General features: G+C 47.3%; 2 protein-coding genes and 1 long non-coding RNA gene across 12 annotated transcripts in view; 1 reads left to right on the forward strand and 2 right to left on the reverse strand.

The window, feature by feature from the left end:
* The window catches only part of tango6 (transport and golgi organization 6 homolog (Drosophila)), a 209,881-nt gene extending 208,120 nt beyond the window's left edge, over window positions 1-1,761 (reverse strand). For both annotated transcript variants that reach the window (XM_068048952.1, XM_068048951.1), the window contains exon 1: window positions 1,703-1,761. In XM_068048952.1, the coding sequence (XP_067905053.1) occupies window positions 1,703-1,760 (58 nt within the window). In that variant the 5' untranslated portion in view covers window position 1,761. The remainder of the gene's footprint in view (window positions 1-1,702) is intronic.
* Window positions 1,762-1,834: 73 nt separating this feature from the next.
* Window positions 1,835-18,417, forward strand: part of LOC137378665 (uncharacterized) — a 41,333-nt gene continuing 24,750 nt past the window's right edge. For all 3 annotated transcript variants that reach the window (XR_010976639.1, XR_010976638.1, XR_010976637.1), the window contains exon 1: window positions 1,835-2,003. This is a non-coding gene — a long non-coding RNA (uncharacterized lncRNA). The remainder of the gene's footprint in view (window positions 2,004-18,417) is intronic.
* The window catches only part of fbxo31 (F-box protein 31), a 61,469-nt gene continuing 59,259 nt past the window's right edge, over window positions 16,208-18,417 (reverse strand). For all 7 annotated transcript variants that reach the window (XM_068048956.1, XM_068048955.1, XM_068048953.1 and 4 more), the window contains one exon: window positions 16,208-17,170. In XM_068048956.1, the coding sequence (XP_067905057.1) occupies window positions 16,948-17,170 (223 nt within the window). In that variant the 3' untranslated portion in view covers window positions 16,208-16,947. The remainder of the gene's footprint in view (window positions 17,171-18,417) is intronic.

Raw genomic sequence — 18,417 nt, forward strand, 5'->3', positions numbered from 1 at the left:
TCACCCCCACTCCCCGCCCTCAGCCTCTCCTCACTCCCCCTCACCCCACACTCCCCCTCCTCACCCTCACACCCACACTCCCCCTCCTCACCCACACTCCCCCTCCTCACCCACACTCCCCCTCCTCCCTCTCCTCACCCCTACACTCCCCCTCCTCACCCTCACACTCCCCCTCCTCACCCACACTCCCCCTCCTCACCCCACACTCCCCCTCCTCACCCACACTCCCCCTCCTCACCCCCACCCCCTCCTCACCCCCACTCCCCCTCTCCCTCTCCTCACCCCCACACTCCCCCTCCTCCCTCTCCTCACCCCCACACTCCCCCTCCCCTCACCCCACACTCCCCCTCCTCTCTCCTCACCCACACTCCCCCTCCTCACCCCCACTCCCCTCCTCCCTCTCCTCACCCCCACTCCCCGCCCTCAGCCTCTCCTCACTCCCCCTCCTCACCCCCACTCCCCTCCTCTCCCCCTCCTCACCCCCACTCCCCGCCCTCAGCCTCTCCTCACTCCCCCTCCTCACCCCCACTCCCCCTCCTCCCTCTCCTCACCCCCACTCCCCCTCCTCACCCCCACTCCCCCTCCTCACCCCCACTCCCCCTCCTCCCTCTCCTCACCCCCACTCCCCTCCTCCCTCTCCTCACCCCCACACTCCCCCTCCTCCCTCTCCTCACCCCCACACTCCCCCTCCTCCCTCTCCTCACCCCCACACTCCCCCTCCTCCCTCTCCTCACCCCCACACTCCCCCTCCTCACCTCACACTCCCCCTCCTCTCTCCTCACCCACACTCCCCCTCCTCTCTCCTCACCCCCACTCCCCCTCCTCACCCCCACTCCCCCTCCTCACCCCCACTCCCCCTCCTCCCTCTCCTCACCCCCACTCCCCGCCCTCAGCCTCTCCTCACTCCCCCTCACACCCACACTCCCCCTCCTCACCCTCACACCCACACTCCCCCTCCTCACCCACACTCCCCCTCCTCACCCACACTCCCCCTCCTCCCTCTCCTCACCCCTACACTCCCCCTCCTCACCCTCACACTCCCCCTCCTCACCCACACTCCCCCTCCTCACCCCCACACTCCCCCTCTTCACCCACACTCCCCTCCTCACCCCCACACTCCCCCTCCTCACCCACACTCCCCCTCCTCACCCCCACTCCCCCTCCTCCCTCTCCTCACCCCCACACTCCCCCTCCTCCCTCTCCTCACCCCCACACTCCCCCTCCTCACCCTCACACTCCCCCTCCTCTCTCCTCACCCCCACTCCCCCTCCTCACCCCCACTCCCCCTCCTCACCCCCACTCCCCCTCCTCACCCCCACTCCCCCTCCTCACCCCCACACTCCCCCTCCTCACCCACACTCCCCCTCCTCACCCCCACACTCCCCCTCCTCCCTCTCCTCACCCCCACACTCCCCTCCTCACCCTCACACTCCCCCTCCTCTCTCCTCACCCCCACTCCCCCTCCTCACCCCCACTCCCCCTCCTCACCCCCACTCCCCCTCCTCACCCCCACTCCCCCTCCTCACCCCCTCCTCCCTCTCCTCACCCCCACTCCCCGCCCTCAGCCTCTCCTCACTCCCCCTCCTCACCCCCACTCCCCCTCCTCACCCCCACTCCCCGCCCTCAGCCTCTCCTCACTCCCCCTCCTCACCCACACTCCCTCTCCTCACCCCCCCTCCTCACCCACACTCCCTCTCCTCACCCCCCGGCACTATCAGCTCTCTCAGAGCCTCCGTCAGCCTCCACAACGGCACCGCCATCCCAGAGCTCACTGCGCGCGGCCGCCGGGACTCTCGCGAGATTAGGCCGCCATCTTGGTAAAGGAGTCACATGACTGCAGAAGCCCTTCCTTCAGGTGAAGTGTTTAACGGATTGTTTTTGATCTTTAAACACAGACATTAACGAGCTGGAACTCGCTGCCTCCAGGGTTCCGGGGATCGAGTGGTACTATCTGCATTGTTCCAGTGCAGCCTCTGGAAGACCTTCATCCTTCCCGGAGTGTGGTGAGCACAAGTGCATACAATAACCTGCTTGGGTCCTAACCACTGCTTTATAAAGGTTTAACATAACCTCCTGCTTCTGTACTCACTGCCTCTATTTATGAAGCCCCATTTCCCATATGCTTCACTAACTACTCTCCCAATATGTCCTGCTACCTTCACCTTTTTTTTTCCAAAATATACTTTATTCATAAAAATCTGTAAAAATTACATTGCCAAACAGTTTCAAAACAGCACCAAAAAATACAAACATTGCAAGGGAGATCAGTTTCCTTCAATACTGTCATGCGTTTCTTCCCAACCCTTCCGTTTCACAATTGTCGTGCCAATTACAGTTTTACATTTACAGCAATTGAGAATATTAACGATACAGTTCGAGGGGTTTCCCATGGATCCAGCCCCTCAGTTCAGCTTGATGGGGGAACCTTACACTGTGGTCTTTCCCCATTGAGCCTTTGCTGCGGCTGCCCCAAGCTTTAGTGCATCCCTCAGCACGTAGTCCTGGACCTTGGAATGTGCCAGTCTGCAACATTCGGTGGTGGACAACTCTTTGCGCTGGAAGACCAGCAAGTTTCGGGCAGACCAAAGGGCGTCTTTCACCGAATTGATAGCCCTCCAGCAGCAGTTGATGTTTGTCTCGGTGTGCGTCCCTGGGAACAGCCCGTAGAGCACAGACTCCTGTGTTACAGAGCTGCTTGGGATGAACCTCGACAAAAACCACTGCATCTCTTTCCACACCTGCTTTGCAAAGACACATTCCAGGAGGAGGTGGGCGACCGTCTCTTCCCCGCCACAGCCACCGCGGGGGCATTGTGCGGAGGGGGCGAGACTTCGGGTGTGCATGAAGGATCTGACGGGGAGGGCCCTTCTCACCACCAGCCAAGCTACGTCTTGGTGCTTGTTTGAAAGTTCTGGTGATGAGGCATTCTGCCAAATGACTTTGACGGTCTGCTCGGGAAACCATCCGACAGGATCCACCGTCTCCTTTTCTCCTGCTACCTTCACCTTGGACACACATGAGCCCCCAGCCCCTCTGTCTCTACACACTCTTTGGAACTGTGCCATTAAGTCTATATTGCCTTTCCCTATCCCTCTACCAAAGTGCATCACCTCACACTTCTCTGTATTAAATTCCATCTGCCCATTCTGCTGGTCTAGCTGTGATCTGTTGCAGTCAGTTGGTATCATCCTGTCTGTTTGCCAGACCTCCAAATTTGGTATCATCCTGGTAAAATTTCAAGTCATTTACATATATTTAAAAAAGCAGTTGTCCTAGCAATGAGCTTCATAGAACTCCACAGTCCACCTTCCTAAAGTCTGAAAAACAACCATTTACCACAACTGTTTATTTGTGCACATATACCCCTAGGACTTTCTGTTCCTGCACCCACTTTAGAATTGCGTCTCCTCATTCTTCCAACCAAAATTATCACTTCACTGTGCGTTAAATTTATCTGCCATGTGTCTGCCCATTCCACCAGCCCGTCTGTGTCTTCTTGAAGTCTAACACTACTTTCTTCACAATTCACAGTACTTCCAAGTTTTGTGTCATCTACAAATTTTGCAATTGTGCTTTGTACACCCAAGTCGAAGTCATTAATACATCAAGAAAAGCAGTGGTCCCAGTACCAACCCCTGGGGAACCTCACTTTATAACTTCCTCCTGTTTGAGAAATAACCATTCACAACTACTCTCTCTTTCCTGTCACTCAGCCAACTTCGTATCCATACTGAACTGTCCCTTTTATTCCATGGACTTTCACTTTGCTGGCAAGCCTGCTATTGTGCACCTTATCAAACACCTTTTGGAAGACCATATAGACTAAATCAACCACATTACCCTCATCAACCCTCTCTGTTACCTCACCAAAAAACACAGATCAAGTTGGTTAAACACAATTTGCCTTTGACAAATCTGTCCTGGCTTTCCTTAATTTTTGAAATATTCTCTGCACACAGGTAGGGCAGATCTGCTTTCTCTGACCGGAATTACTCGGCTTTTGGGGGTCTAGTTTCCAAGACTAGTTCACAGTATATTAACATGCAGCGTATCCAAAACAGAACTGATTAATGAATTAATACTGCTGTGAATCTCCAGCACCACTTCCAATCTATCTTTGGACTTGCCCTTATTTTATCTCCTGAGGGATGGGACTGGCCACAGGGAAAACAGGAGCAAATTCCTGTTGTTCATTTCTCGACAATGATCTGAGCTCCATTCATTTCAATATTTCACAGTGCCCGCTGAATGTATAAATTCCACTCCAGATATCTGTTCAATGAGTTTACAAACAGCATCCAACACCCACAGACACAACTCAGTAGATGGTGAAATGTGTCTGGAGCTGTAAATGCTCAGTTTATCTTTCCAAATGATCTGTATTTGCTTTCCTGCCAAATCAGAGTGTTACTTAGCAAATAAAACAGAATCACAGAGCAGACTTGTTTAAGTCTACATCTATTCCTTAATAAAATAAAAGCAAAATACTGCGGATGCTGGAAATCTGAAACAAAAACAAGAAATGCTGGAATCACTCAGCAGGTCTGGCAGCATCTGTGGAAAGAGAAGCAGAGTCAACGTTTCGGGTCAGTGACCCTTCTTCGGAAGGGTTTCTTTATTTCTTAATGTTGTTTTCTGTTAAAGAACCAAAGAAGTTTGTAGTACTGGGTCATTCTGCCTATTGTGGTTCTGTTGACTGCAATCCAAATCTAATCCCACTACCCTGTGTTCTACCCATAGCCCAGGAGCTTCCTGTGCTTCAAGTATTAAGCCAGATTTGTTACTGAATTCTAGTTTACACCTTCTATGCTATTACAATTGAACTAATGATCACTGACGTGTCAGTACAATTACATTACTGTGACACTACAGTCCCTTTTAGAAATAGTCGCCTAGTGGTCAAGATACTGGACAAGCAACCCAAAGGCTTTGAGTTCAAACTTCATCATGACAAGTTGTGAAATTGGATTCAATAAAAGATAATTTCGAGGCTGGCAACAGATGAAATAATCATGAAAGCTCTCTGATTGTTGTAAAAGTCTTTCTCACTAATATCTGGGGACTTGTGCCAAAATTGGGAGAGCTGTCCTCCAGACTGGTCAAGCAACAGCCTGACATTGTCATACTCACAAAAACATCCAATGTTCCAGACACTACCATCACCATTCCTGGGTATGTCTTGTCCCACCAGCAGGACAGACCCACCAGAGATGGTGGCACAGTGGCATACAGTCAAGAAGGAGTTGCACTGGGAGTCCTCAACATTGACTCCAGACCCCATGAAGTCTCATGGCATCAAGTCAAACATGGGCAAAGAAACCTGCTACTGATTACTACTTACTGCCCTCCCTCAGCTGATGAATCAGTACTCCTCCATGTTGAACACCACCTGAAAGAAGCACTGAAGGTGGTGAGGGCACAGAATGTACTCTGGGTGGGGGACTTCGATGTCCATCGCCAAGAGTAGCTTGGTAGCACCACTACTGACCGAGTGGGCTCAGTCCTTTTTATTTTATTATTTTTTATTTAGAGATACAGCACTGAAACAGGCCCTTCAGCCCACCAAGTCTGTGCCGACCAACAACCACCCACTTATACTAATCCTACAGTAATCCCATATTCCCTACCACCTACCTACACTAGGGGCAATTTACAACGGCCAATTTACCTATCACCTGCAAGTCTTTGGCTGTGGGAGGCCTTGGAGCTGTGACGCTGCGGTGCTAACCATTGCGCCGCCCTGAAGGACATAGCTGCTAGACTAGGCCTGAGGCAGGTGGGAAGGGAACTAACAAGAGGGGAAAATCTACTAGACCTTGTCCTCACCAATCGACCTGTTGCAGATGCTTCTGTCATGACTGTATTGGTAGGAGTGACCACCGCACAGTCCTTGTGAAAATGAAGTCTTCACACTGAGGATACCCTCTATCTGATTCAGAATAGATGTGGCAGCTCAAAACTGGGCATCTATGAGGCACTGTGGACCATCAGCAGCAGCAGAATTGTATTCAAACATGATCTGTAACCTCATGGCCCGGCATATTCCTCATGCTACCATTACCATCAAATCAGAGGAGAAACGAGGCTCAGTGAAGAGTGCAGGAGGGCATGTCAGGAGCAGCACCAGGCATACCTAAAAATGAGCTACATCACAGGACTATTTGTATGGCAAAGAGTAGAAGCAGCATGCAATAAACAGAGCCAAGCAATCCCACAACCAACAGATCAGATCAAAGCTCTACAGTCCTGCTACATCCAGTCATGAATGGTGGTGGACAATTAAACAACTAACTGGAGGAGGAGGCACCACAAATATCCCCATCCTCAATGATGGTGTATATGTACATAGGTCATTGAAGGTGGCAGGGCAGGTTGAGAGAGTGGTTAATAAAGCATACAGTATCCTGGACTTTATTAATAGGGGCATCGAGTCCAAGAGCAAGGAAGTTATGTTGAACTTGTTTAAGACACTAGTTCGGCCTCAGCTGGAGTATTGCGTCCAGTTCTGGGCTCCGCACTTCAGGAAAGACGTGAGGACATTGGAGAGAGTACAGAAAAGATTCATGAGAATGGTTCCAGGGATGAGGAATTTCAGTTATGAAGATAAATTGGAGAAGTTAGGACTGTTTTCCTTGGAGAAGAGAAGGCTGAGAGGTGATTTGATGGAGGTATTCAAAATCATAAGGGGTCTGGACAGAGTAGATAGAGAGAAACTGTTCCCACTTGTAAAAGGATCGAGAATGAGAGGGCACAGATTTAAAGTAATGGGTAAGAGAAGCAAAACTGACATGAGGAAAAACTTTTTCACGCAGCGAGTGGTTAAGGTCTGGAATGCGCTGCCTGAGAGTGTGGTGGAGATTCAATTGAAGCATTCAAAAGGGAATTAGACAGTTATATGAAAAGGAAGAATGTGCAGGGGAATGGCATTAGGTGAACTGCTCATTCAGAGAGCCAGTGCAGACACAATGGGCCGAATGGCCTCCTTCTGTGCTGTAACAATTTTGTGATTCTGTGACTGCTTATCCCAAATCCAGTACTGGATGAGCAGAAATTGGCTGTAAGTAAATATTGAAAAGACTGAAGCCATTGCTTTTGGTCCACGCTCCAAACTCTATTCCCTAGCTACTCAATCCATCCCTCTCACTGGCAAGGCCTGAGATTTTGCCAGTCTGTTTGCAATCTTCGTGTCACATTTGACCCCAAGACGAGCTTCAGACCTCATATTTGTGCCATTACTAAGACGTTTATTTCCACCTCTGTAACATTTCCCAACTTTGCCCTGTCTCATCTCATCTGCTGCTGAAACCCTTATTCCTGGCTTCGTTACCTCTAGCCTTAACAATTCCAATGCACTCCTGACTGGTCTCCCACATTCTATTCTCCGTAAAGTTGAGGTCATGCAAAACTCAGTTGCCAGTGTCTAAACTCACACCAAGTCCTGTTCCCCTATCACCCCTGTGCTCACTGACCTACACTGGCTCCCGGTCAAGCAACATCTTGATTTTAAAATTCTCATCCTTGTTTTCAAATTTTTCCATGGCCTTGCCCTTCCCTATTTCTGTAATTTCGTTCAGCCCCACAACCCTTCAAGGTATCTGCGCTCCTCTATTTCTGGCCTCTTGTGCATCCCTGATTTTAATTGCTCTACAATGGTGGCCACACCCTCAGTTGCCTCGGCCCCAAGCTCTAGAATACCCTCCCTGAAACTCTCCAGCTCTCTTTCCCCCTCTGAGACACTTCTTAGAACCCATCCCCTTGACCGAGCTTTAGTTATCTGACGTAATATATTCTTATGTGGCTTGGTGGAATACTTTGTTTTATAATACTCCTGTGAAGTGCTTTGGGACATTTTATTACAGTAAAGGTGTTATATAAGTTGTTGTTGTAAAAGCTCAACTAACTGTCTAGACCGAGAAGTCACATGATCCTCCCACTGACTGGACCACATGTGAATCCAGTCCGACATTTGGTTGCTTTAAGGCAACTAGGAAAGGGCAATACATCCTGCCCATCACGTACATTGTAAGAACTGATTAAGTATTTTTATTATATGTGGAACACTTGAAGGCTTGAGGATTTATTTCCTGCCATGAGTTTCAATCGGATAAACTGACAGACCCCACTCTAAAACTGTACTTCAAAACCATCCCAGAAAGTTTAGCTCATGTCCAATGCTCCCTCAGCTGTGCAGCCAAGCAGCCTGAATGTCCAGCACAGGCTGTGCGCAAATCCACCCCTTTAAATTACAGCTCATGCACAGCCACGCAAAAGAATTTAAAGCAGCCGCGCACTTAAACAAATCAACCAGACGTTCAACAAAAATCTTAAAGGGAACTTTGCTTATGTCCTTCTGGCTGCATCTGACGTGCACACACCCCAGCATCTTCATCAGAGGTTCACACATTACAGAAAACACACACACACACACACACTTACAAAATTGGCTTGGTGATAGGAGGCAGAGGGTGGTAGTGGAGGGTTGTTTTTCAGATTGGAGACCGGTGACCAGTGGTGTGCCGCAGGGATCGGTGCTGGGCCCTCTGTTGTTTGTTATATATATTAATGACTTGGATGTGAATGTAAGAGGCATGATTAGTAAGTTTGCAGATGACACCAAAATTGGTGGTATAGTGGACAGTGAAGAAGGTTGTCTAAGGTTACAACAGGATATAGATCAACTGGGAAAGTGGGCAAGGGATCGGCAAATGGAATTTAACGCAGACAAGTGTGAAGTGATGCATTTTGGGAAGTTAAACCAGGGCAGGACATATAGAGTGAATGGCAGGGCCCTGCGGAGTGTTGTTGAGCAGAGACACCTTGGGGTACAAGTACATAGTTCCCTGAAAGTGGCAACACAGGTAGACAGGGTAGTGAAGAAGGTGTATGGCATGCTTGCCTTCATCAGCCGAGGCATTGAGTACAAAAGTTGGGGCGTCATGTTACAGTTGTACATGACGTTGGTTAGGCCGCATTTGGAGTACTGTGTGCAGTTCTGGTCGTTGCACTACAGGAAAGATGTGATTAAGCTAGAGAGGGTGCAGAAAAGATTCACAAGGATGTTGCCTGGTTTGGAGGGCTTGAGTTATAAAGAGAGATTGGATAGGCTGGGTCTGTTTTCACTGGAGCGAAGGAGGCTGAGAGGGGACATGATAGAGGTATATAAAATTATGAGAGGCATAGATATGGTAGATAGCCAGAGTCTGTTTCCCATGGTAGGGGTGACTAAAACTAGAGGGCATAGATTTAAGGTGAGAGGGAGGAGGTTTAAAGGGGATCAAAGGGGTAAATTTTTCACACAAAGAATAGTGGGTATCTGGAATGAGCTGCCAGAGGAGGTGGTGGAGGCAGGAACAGTAGCGACATTTAAGAGGCATCTGGACAGGTACTTGAATGAGCAAGGCATAGAGGGATATAGAATTAATGCAGGCAGGTGGGATTAGTATAGATAGGCATTATGGTCGGCATGGACGCGCCAAAAGGCCTGTTCCTATGCTGTACGACTCTATGACTTCAGTGTACCACACACACACATTTCAGTGTAACACACACACATACACATTTCAGTGTAACACACACACACACACATTTCAGTGTACCACACACACACACATTTCAGTGTACCACACACATACACATTTCAGTGCAACACACACACCTTTCAGTGTACCACACACACATACACATTTCAGTGTACCACACACACACACACATTTCAGTGTACCACACACACATTTCAGTGTACCACACACACACACACACATTTCAGTGTACCACACACATACACATTTCAGTGTACCACACACACACACACACATTTCAGTGTACCATATACACACATTTCAGTGTACCACACACACACACATTTCAGTGTACCACACACACATACACATTTCAGTGTACCACACATACACACACATTTCAGTGTACCACACACATACATTTCAGTGTACCACACACACATTTCAGTGTACCACACACATACATTTCAGTGTACCACACACACATACATTTCAGTGTACCACACACACACATTTCAGTGTACCACACACATACATTTCAGTGTACCACACACACACACATTTCAGTGTACCACACACATACATTTCAGTGTACCACACACACACACATTTCAGTGTACCACACACACACATTTCAGTGTACCACACACATACATTTCAGTGTACCACACACACACACATTTCAGTGTACCACACACACATACATTTCAGTGCACCACACACACACACATTTCAGTGTACCACACATACACACACATTTCAGTGTACCACACACATACATTTCAGTGTACCACACACACACACATTTCAGTGTACCACACACACACATTTCAGTGTACCACACACACACACATTTCAGTGTACCACACACACACACATTTCAGTGTACCACACACACACACATTTCAGTGTACCACACACACATACATTTCAGTGTACCACACACATACATTTCAGTGTACCACACACACATACATTTCAGTGTACCACACACACACACATTTCAGTGTACCACACACACATACATTTCAGTGTATCACACACACATACATTTCAGTGTATCACACACACATACATTTCAGTGTACCACACACACACACATTTCAGTGTACCACACACACATACATTTCAGTGTATCACACACACATACATTTCAGTGTACCACACACACACACATTTCAGTGTACCACACACACATACATTTCAGTGTATCACACACACATACATTTCAGTGTATCACACACACATACATTTCAGTGTACCACACACATACATTTCAGTGTACCACACACATACATTTCAGTGTACCACACACACACACATTTCAGTGTACCACACACATACATTTCAGTGTACCACACACACACACATTTCAGTGTACCACACACACACATTTCAGTGTACCACACACACACACATTTCAGTGTACCACACACACACACATTTCAGTGTACCACACACACACACATTTCAGTGTACCACACACACATACATTTCAGTGTACCACACACACACATTTCAGTGTACCACACACATACATTTCAGTGCACCACACACACACACATTTCAGTGTACCACACACACACACATTTCAGTGTACCACACACACATACATTTCAGTGTATCACACACACATACATTTCAGTGTACCACACACACACACATTTCAGTGTACCACATACATACATTTCAGTGTACCACACACACACACATTTCAGTGTACCACACACACACATTTCAGTGTACCACACACATACATTTCAGTGTACCACACACACACTTGCCTTTGCAACCCCAGCCTTTTTATTTTATTCATTCATGGATGTGTGTGTGGATGGCCAGGCCAGCATTATTGTCATCCCTAATTGCCCTAGAGAAGGTGATGGTGAGCCACCTTCTTAAACTGCTGCATTCCACGTGGTGCAGGGGTGTGCCCACAGTGCTGTTAGGAATGGAGTTCCAGGATTTTGACCCAGAGACAGTGAAGCGAGACAGGATGTTGTGTGACGTGGAAAGGAACTTGCAGGTTGTGCGGTTCCCATGCATCTACTGCCTTAGTTCTCCTACCCAGTAAAGGTCACAGGTTTGGAAGGTGCTGTCGAAGATTATTTGGCGAGTTGCTGACAGTTGCAAAGACAGCCAGCACAGATTTGGAAAGGGAAGGTCGTGTCTCAACTAATTGAATTTTTTGAGGAGGTAACAAGGAGGGTTGATGGGGGTAGTGCATTTGATGTAGTTATATGGATTTTAGCAAGGCTTTTGATGAGGTCCCACATGGCAGACTGGTCAAGAAAGTAAAAGCCCACAGGATCCAAGGCAAAGTGGCAAGCTGGATTCAAAATTGGCTCAGAGGCAGGAAGCAAAGATCGACGAATGCTTTTGTGACCTGGAACGCTGTTTCCAGTGGGGTTTCACAGGGCTCATTACTACATTCTGTGTTTTTGTGGTATATATCAATGATTTGAACTTGAATTGTAGAGGTTTTTTTTGCTTGTTTATGGGGATGTGGGTGTCACTGGCCAGGCCAGCATTTATTGCCCATCCCTAATTGCCTCTGAGCAGGTGGTGGAGAGCTGCCTTCTTGAACCGCTGCAGTCCATGTGGGGTAGGTACACCCACAGTGCTGTTAGGAAGGGATTTCCGGAATTTTGACCCAGCGACAGTGAAGGAACGGCAATATAGTTCCAAGTCAGGATGGTGTGTGGCTTGGAGGGGAACTTGCAGGTGGTGGTGTTCCCATGCATTTGCTGCCCTTGTCCTTCTAGTTAGTAGAGGTTGCGCGTTTGGAAGGTGCTGTCTAAGTAGCCTTGGTGCATTGCTGCAGTGTATCTTGAGATGGTTGTGGTTGTTAGAGATCAATCATCGCAGCTTCAGGGCGTCACTGCAGGAGTTCCTCAGGTAGTGTCCTTGGCCCAACCATCTTCAGCTGCTTCATCAATGACCTTCCTTCAATCATAAGGTCAGAAGTGGGGATGTTCGCTGATAATTGCACAATGTTCAGCACCATTCGCGACTCCTCAGATACTGAAGCAGTCCGTGTAGAAATGCAGCAAGACCTGGACAATATCCAGGATTGGGTTGATAACTGGCAAGTAACATTCACACCACACAAGTGCCAGGCAATGACCATCTCCAACAAGAGAATCAAACCATCTCCCCTTGACATTCAATGGCATTACCATCACTGAATTCCCCACTATCAACATCCTGGGGATTACCGTTGACCAGAAACTGAACTGGAGTAGCCATATAAATACCGTGGTTACAAGAGCAGGCCTGAGGCTGGGAATCCTGCGGCGACTAACTCACCACCTGACTCCCCTGAGGTTAGATCCTGGAGCTGAGATGATTGACCTCCAACAATCACAACCATCTTCCTTTACGCTAGGTACGACTCCAACCAGCAGAGACTTTTCCCTGATTCCTGTTGACTCCAGTTTTGCTAGGGCTCCTTGATGCTATAGTCGGTCAGCTGCTGCCTTGATGTCAAGGACAGTCACTTTCACCTTACCTCTAGAGTTCAGCTCTTTTGTCCATGTTTGAACCAAGGCTGTGATGAGATCAGGAGTTGAATGGCCCTGGTGGAACCCAAACTGACCATCACTGAGCAGGTTATTGCAAAGCAAGTGCCGCTTGATGGCACTGTTGATGACACCTTCCACCACTTTACTGATGATCGAGATTGGACTAATGGGGCGGTGAAGGCCTGCGACCTGACCCAAACCCGACAGGACCCAACGATGTGTCGGGTCGGGCCCCTCTTCCGGGTCTGGCTTTGGGGCTCGGGTCAGGTTGGGCCGGACACACACGGTAAGTGCTCTGCCGGTAAGCATTAAAAATAAAAAACTTAGCGGAACTGGGACGAAACTGAGTCTGCGCAGTGAGCGAGTGACGTCACTATGTCATCACGCATGCGCTGGAGCTTCCCAGTCGGAAGGTAAGTCAAGGGATGGTCAAGTCGGGCTCGGGTCCGCTGTGGAACAGTCAGGTTCGGATTGGGTTCTTTTTACCTGCTTTTTGTGTACAGGACATACCTGGGCAATGGTATGATTAAGAAGTTTGGTTGTTTGGTTGATGACCACAAGGAAAGCAGTAGACTGCAGGAAGCGATCAATGGTGGGCAGAACATTGGCAAATGGAGTTCAAACTGGAGAGGTGTGAGGTAATACCTTCAGGGAAGGCTCAGAAGGCAAGGGAATACACAATAAAAGGCAGCATACTGAAGTGTAGAGGAACAGAGGGACCTTGGAATGCATGTTCACAGAGCCCTGCAGGTGGCTGGACAGGTAGATAAGGTGGTCAAGAAGGCAAACAGCATACTTACCTTTATTAGCTGAGGCACAGAATATACGAGAAGAGCTCATGGGATCCAGGGCAATTTGGATCCAAAATTGGCTTAGTGGCAGGAGGCAGAGGGTAATGGTCGAGGGTTGTTTTTGCAAGTGGAAGCCTGTGACCAATGGTGTACCACAGGGATCGGTGCTGGGACCCTTGCTGTTTGTAGTGTACATTAATGATTTAGTGAATATAGGAGATGTGATCAGTAAGTTCACAGATAACATGAAAATTGTTGGTGTCGTAAATAGTGAGGGGGAAAGCTTTAGATTACAGGACGATATAGATGGGCTGGTAAGATGGGCGGAGCTGTGGCAAATGGAATTTAATCCTGAGGAATGTGAGATGATGCATTTCGGGTGGACTGACAAGGCAAGGGAATATACAATGAATGGTAGGATCCTGGGAAGTACAGAGTGTCAGAGGGACCTTGGTGCACTTGTCCATAGAGCACTGAAGGCAGCAGCACAGGTAGATAAGGTGGTTAGGAAGGCATATGGGATACTTGCCTTTATTAGCCGAGGCATAGAATATAACAGCAGGGAGGTTATGATGGAGCTGTATAAAATGCTGGTTAGGCCACAGCTGGAGTACTGTGTATAGTTCTGGGCACCACCCTATAGGAAGGATGTGATTGCACTGGAGAGGGTGCAGAGGAGATTCACCAGGATGTTGCCTGGGCTGGAGCATTTCAGCTATGAAGAGAGACTGAAAAGCTAGGGTTGTTTTCCCATCGAGCAGAGAAGGCTGAGGGGGGGAACCTGACTGCAGTGTACAAGATTATGAGGGGCATAGGAAGAAATTCTTTCCCTTAGGGGAGGGATTAATAACCAGGGGGCATAGATTTTAGGAAAGGGCAGGAGGTTTAGAGGGGATTTGAGGAAAAATATTTTCATTGAGGGTGGTTGAAATCTGGAACGCACTGCCTGAAGGGGTGGTAGAGGCAGGAACCCTCACAACATTTAAGTATTTAGATGAGCACTTGAAATGCCAAAGCATACAAGGCTATGGGCCAAGTGCTAGAAAATGGGATTAGAATAGTTAGGTGCTGAAGTGCCTGTTTCTGTGCTGTACAACTCTTATGACTCCAAGAGCTAGGAGGTCACACAAGATATAGGAGTAGCCTGCTCTACCATTCAATAAGATAACTGATCTGATTGTGGCCTTTCCTGCCTGCACCTGCACCCCACCCAATATCCCATGACAATCAAGGTTATGCTGGAACTGTACAAAACACTGGTTAGATCACAGCTGGAGTACTGCACGCAGTTCTGGTCACCACATTATGGGAAAGATGTTATTGAAGTGGAGAGGGTACAGATGAGATTTGCAAGGATGTGCCATGATTGGCGAATTTTAGTTTTGAGGAAAGATTGGATAGCTGAGGACTGTTTGCTTTGGAACAAAGGAGGCTGAGGGGACCCAATAAAAATGCATAAAATTGAGGGGTCTGGGTAGTGTGGATAGCAAGGCCCTATTTATTTTAGTGTTTAATTCATTGCCTATTTATTCCCCTTGGTTGAGGGGTCCATAACCAGGGCGTATAGATTTAAGGGGGATTAAAAGGGAAATTTTTCACCTCGAGGGTGGTGGGGATTTGGAACTCTCTACCTGAAAGGGGCAGAAACTCTCATACCATTTAAGTAGTATTTGGATATGCAGCTGGAAAGTGGCATGAGGCTGGATGGCTACTTGCTGGACATGAACATGAACATGATGGGCCAAAAGACATCCTTCCCTGCTGTAAATATCCATGGTTCTATCATGTAGATGGTACACACTGCTGTAAAGGCCGGCCACCCGACATCAATCCGACAGGCCCAGCCGACTGGTGTTGGGTTCGGGTCTGGCTGGGTGGCACACACCCTATCACAGGTAAGTGACTCCAATGGTAATTTAATTTTTGGACTGGAAAGGTGGTTTTGTTAGTTATTTTAAGCTTGTACAGATCAGCAAGAAAGTGAAAAACAGAAGGTAAGTTGGTCGGGTTGGGCGCGGGTAATAAATGGAAGGACTCGGGCCGGGTTGGGCTGAAGTCGGATATGGTTCTTTTGGGCTCGGGTGGTTTTTGTTTTGCAGACCCGAACAGGCCTTTACACTGCTGCCACTGTGCGCTGGTGGTGGAGGGAAGGAACGTTTAAGGTGGTGGGGGAGGTTTGATTAAGCGGGCTGCTTTGCCTTGGATGATGTGGAGCGTGAGTGTTGCCAGGCAAGTGGAGAGTATTCCATCACACTCCACAGGATTCCCAGCCACTGATCTACAGGTGGTCTGAATATTCAAAGCGACTCCAGCAATGTGATTAAGTTCCTATGACTCCAGTCTGTGCTCATTGTAGGTCGGAAATAACACACAATTTCCAAAAGTTGCTTTTAATTAGGTCTTAGATCACAAAACTTAAATAATTTTGAAACATAAAAACATTAAACAATTTTTTTTTTTATAAATTTGAACATAAATATTAAAATCTTTCAAGCATAATTGTATAAACTGAAATTTAAATACTTTAATTCCTGATATTGCAACACTATGTCTCAGTTGGCAGGTTTAGAGAGTTTGAATATGATGAGGTGAGAGAGAAACACTCGGTCCAGGTATAATCTAGTTTTTGTGACATCAAATACAAAAGTCATTAAACACCTCTTCATTCTATTTCTCTCAAACAAAATAAAAGTAAACTTGTTCAACAATTTGTTAAAAAAAAATTAAAAGACAAAGTCCCTTAGACACCCTCAGTGGACCACTGAAGGTTACGCAGTGCACAACAAAGTTAAAGCTTCATTTGATCATTATTCATACCATCTTTGATGTTAATGCACAGGTGAGTGCTGGGAGGTTCCCTGCACTCCTATCGACGTTGCATTCTCTACTCAGTCCATACAGGTAACTCTGAAAGAAACTATTACAAAACCGTTGCAGCAATCGCGCCTTCGGGTAGTAGCTCAGGTGAGGAGGTGGCAGTATGTGGTTCTGGCAACTTCAAACACCAGTCTTTCTTCCCAAAGTGCATGCTTTAGTGGATGTGGGGAGGAACTGCTTCATGCAGCTGTGATTACTCAGAGGTGCAACACTTCATTCCTTGAGAGCCGACATTAGTCAGGACGTCCATGATTGCATGCTCTTGAGCATCATTTCGAAAGCTTCTCTGAAAGGGGCCTGTGCGCATCTCAACGAGTCTTCAATCCTGCTGTACAGGCTGAAAGATTTCAGGTCCAGCCAGATGAAGCCAAAACATTGCTCGTCAAATAGGATAAAAAGCCCAGGTGTCCTTTCGGGGCTGGTGAATCCATGCCCTGCTATCAGGCCAGTGCCGTAAAAACTAGCAACAAGGCAGAAAAACAAGCAGCATTCAGAACCACTTAAAAAGCTGAAAAATCTGGTGGCTAAATTTACATGTTTTCATTATAATTACAAACTAGTAAAACTGAGCCTTTCTGTAACAACTGACAAACATATTTAATACAATCTATTCCAGAATCCTTCAGACCTCTCGTCATTCTGAAGGTTATTTTTATAAATATCAAAACTTTGAGCAATTATAAGATTATATAAAATGGCCCACATAGAAGAAAAAATGCAAACTAAAAGGAATAAAGGACCATACCCTGAACCATGGCGAGAGTTAGGAAGGATCTAACCTGGACAGGGGAAGGATTTTAAAAGGTGCTATGAGTAGGAGTTTCTCTAGAGGGAAAGATTTAGGGAGGAAAGGAGGACAGTGAATTGAGAAAAGACAAGGGGAGCTGAGATGGAGAGTGAAATTGCTGAGGAAGAGGGGTCACTGAGCGCAGAGGCTGAGGGAAGAAAGAAGGTGTCAAGGAGAAACCTGGTGGGGTTTGCAGGATTGCTAGACAATGAGGATTTAAAGGAAGGGAGAGAGGGATGGAATAGACTGAAGCATTAGCAGGAGAAGGGAGAGACTAAGATGTGACTGCGTGATAAGAGGTACAGCCACCGACCACCAGTCTGGGTAGGGCAGGTGGTGGAAAGTTTAATCAGGAGAGGAGACTTCAGTAAAGGGCAAAGTGTCACCAACCACAAGCCAAATTTCAGTTAAAGCCAGGATGTCAAGACAATTAATTTATTCTTTGTTGATTTTGGATGCAGGGTGATTGTTGTGCAGGATATCAGAACACTCTGCTCTGCTTGGAATAGTTCTGTGGGATATTTAATACCCTTTGGAACAGAGGCGTTCTCAGTTTAACATCTCACCTGAAAGATCCCAGATAATATAACACTTGCTCAGTAGGAACAGGAATAGGCCAATTTAGTCCCTTGAGCCTGTTCTGCTATTCAATGAGATTAAGGCTGATCTGCGATCTGACTCCATCTTTGCCTCATATCCCTTAATACTTTCGGCTAGCAATAATCTATCAATCTCAGTTATAAAATTTACAATTGATCCAGCATCGATTGCCATTTGCAGGGAGAGTTCCAAACTTCTAGCACCGTGGGTGTGTGTAGAAGTGTTTCTTGATTTCACTCCCGAAAGATCTAGCTCTAATTTTTAGGCTATGTGCCCTAGACTTAGAAATTAATTGACAGTTTGGAGTCTATCTACTGCTC

This window comes from Heterodontus francisci, chromosome 17 (genome assembly GCF_036365525.1).
Source record: "Heterodontus francisci isolate sHetFra1 chromosome 17, sHetFra1.hap1, whole genome shotgun sequence".
NCBI classification, from domain to species: domain Eukaryota; kingdom Metazoa; phylum Chordata; class Chondrichthyes; order Heterodontiformes; family Heterodontidae; genus Heterodontus; species Heterodontus francisci.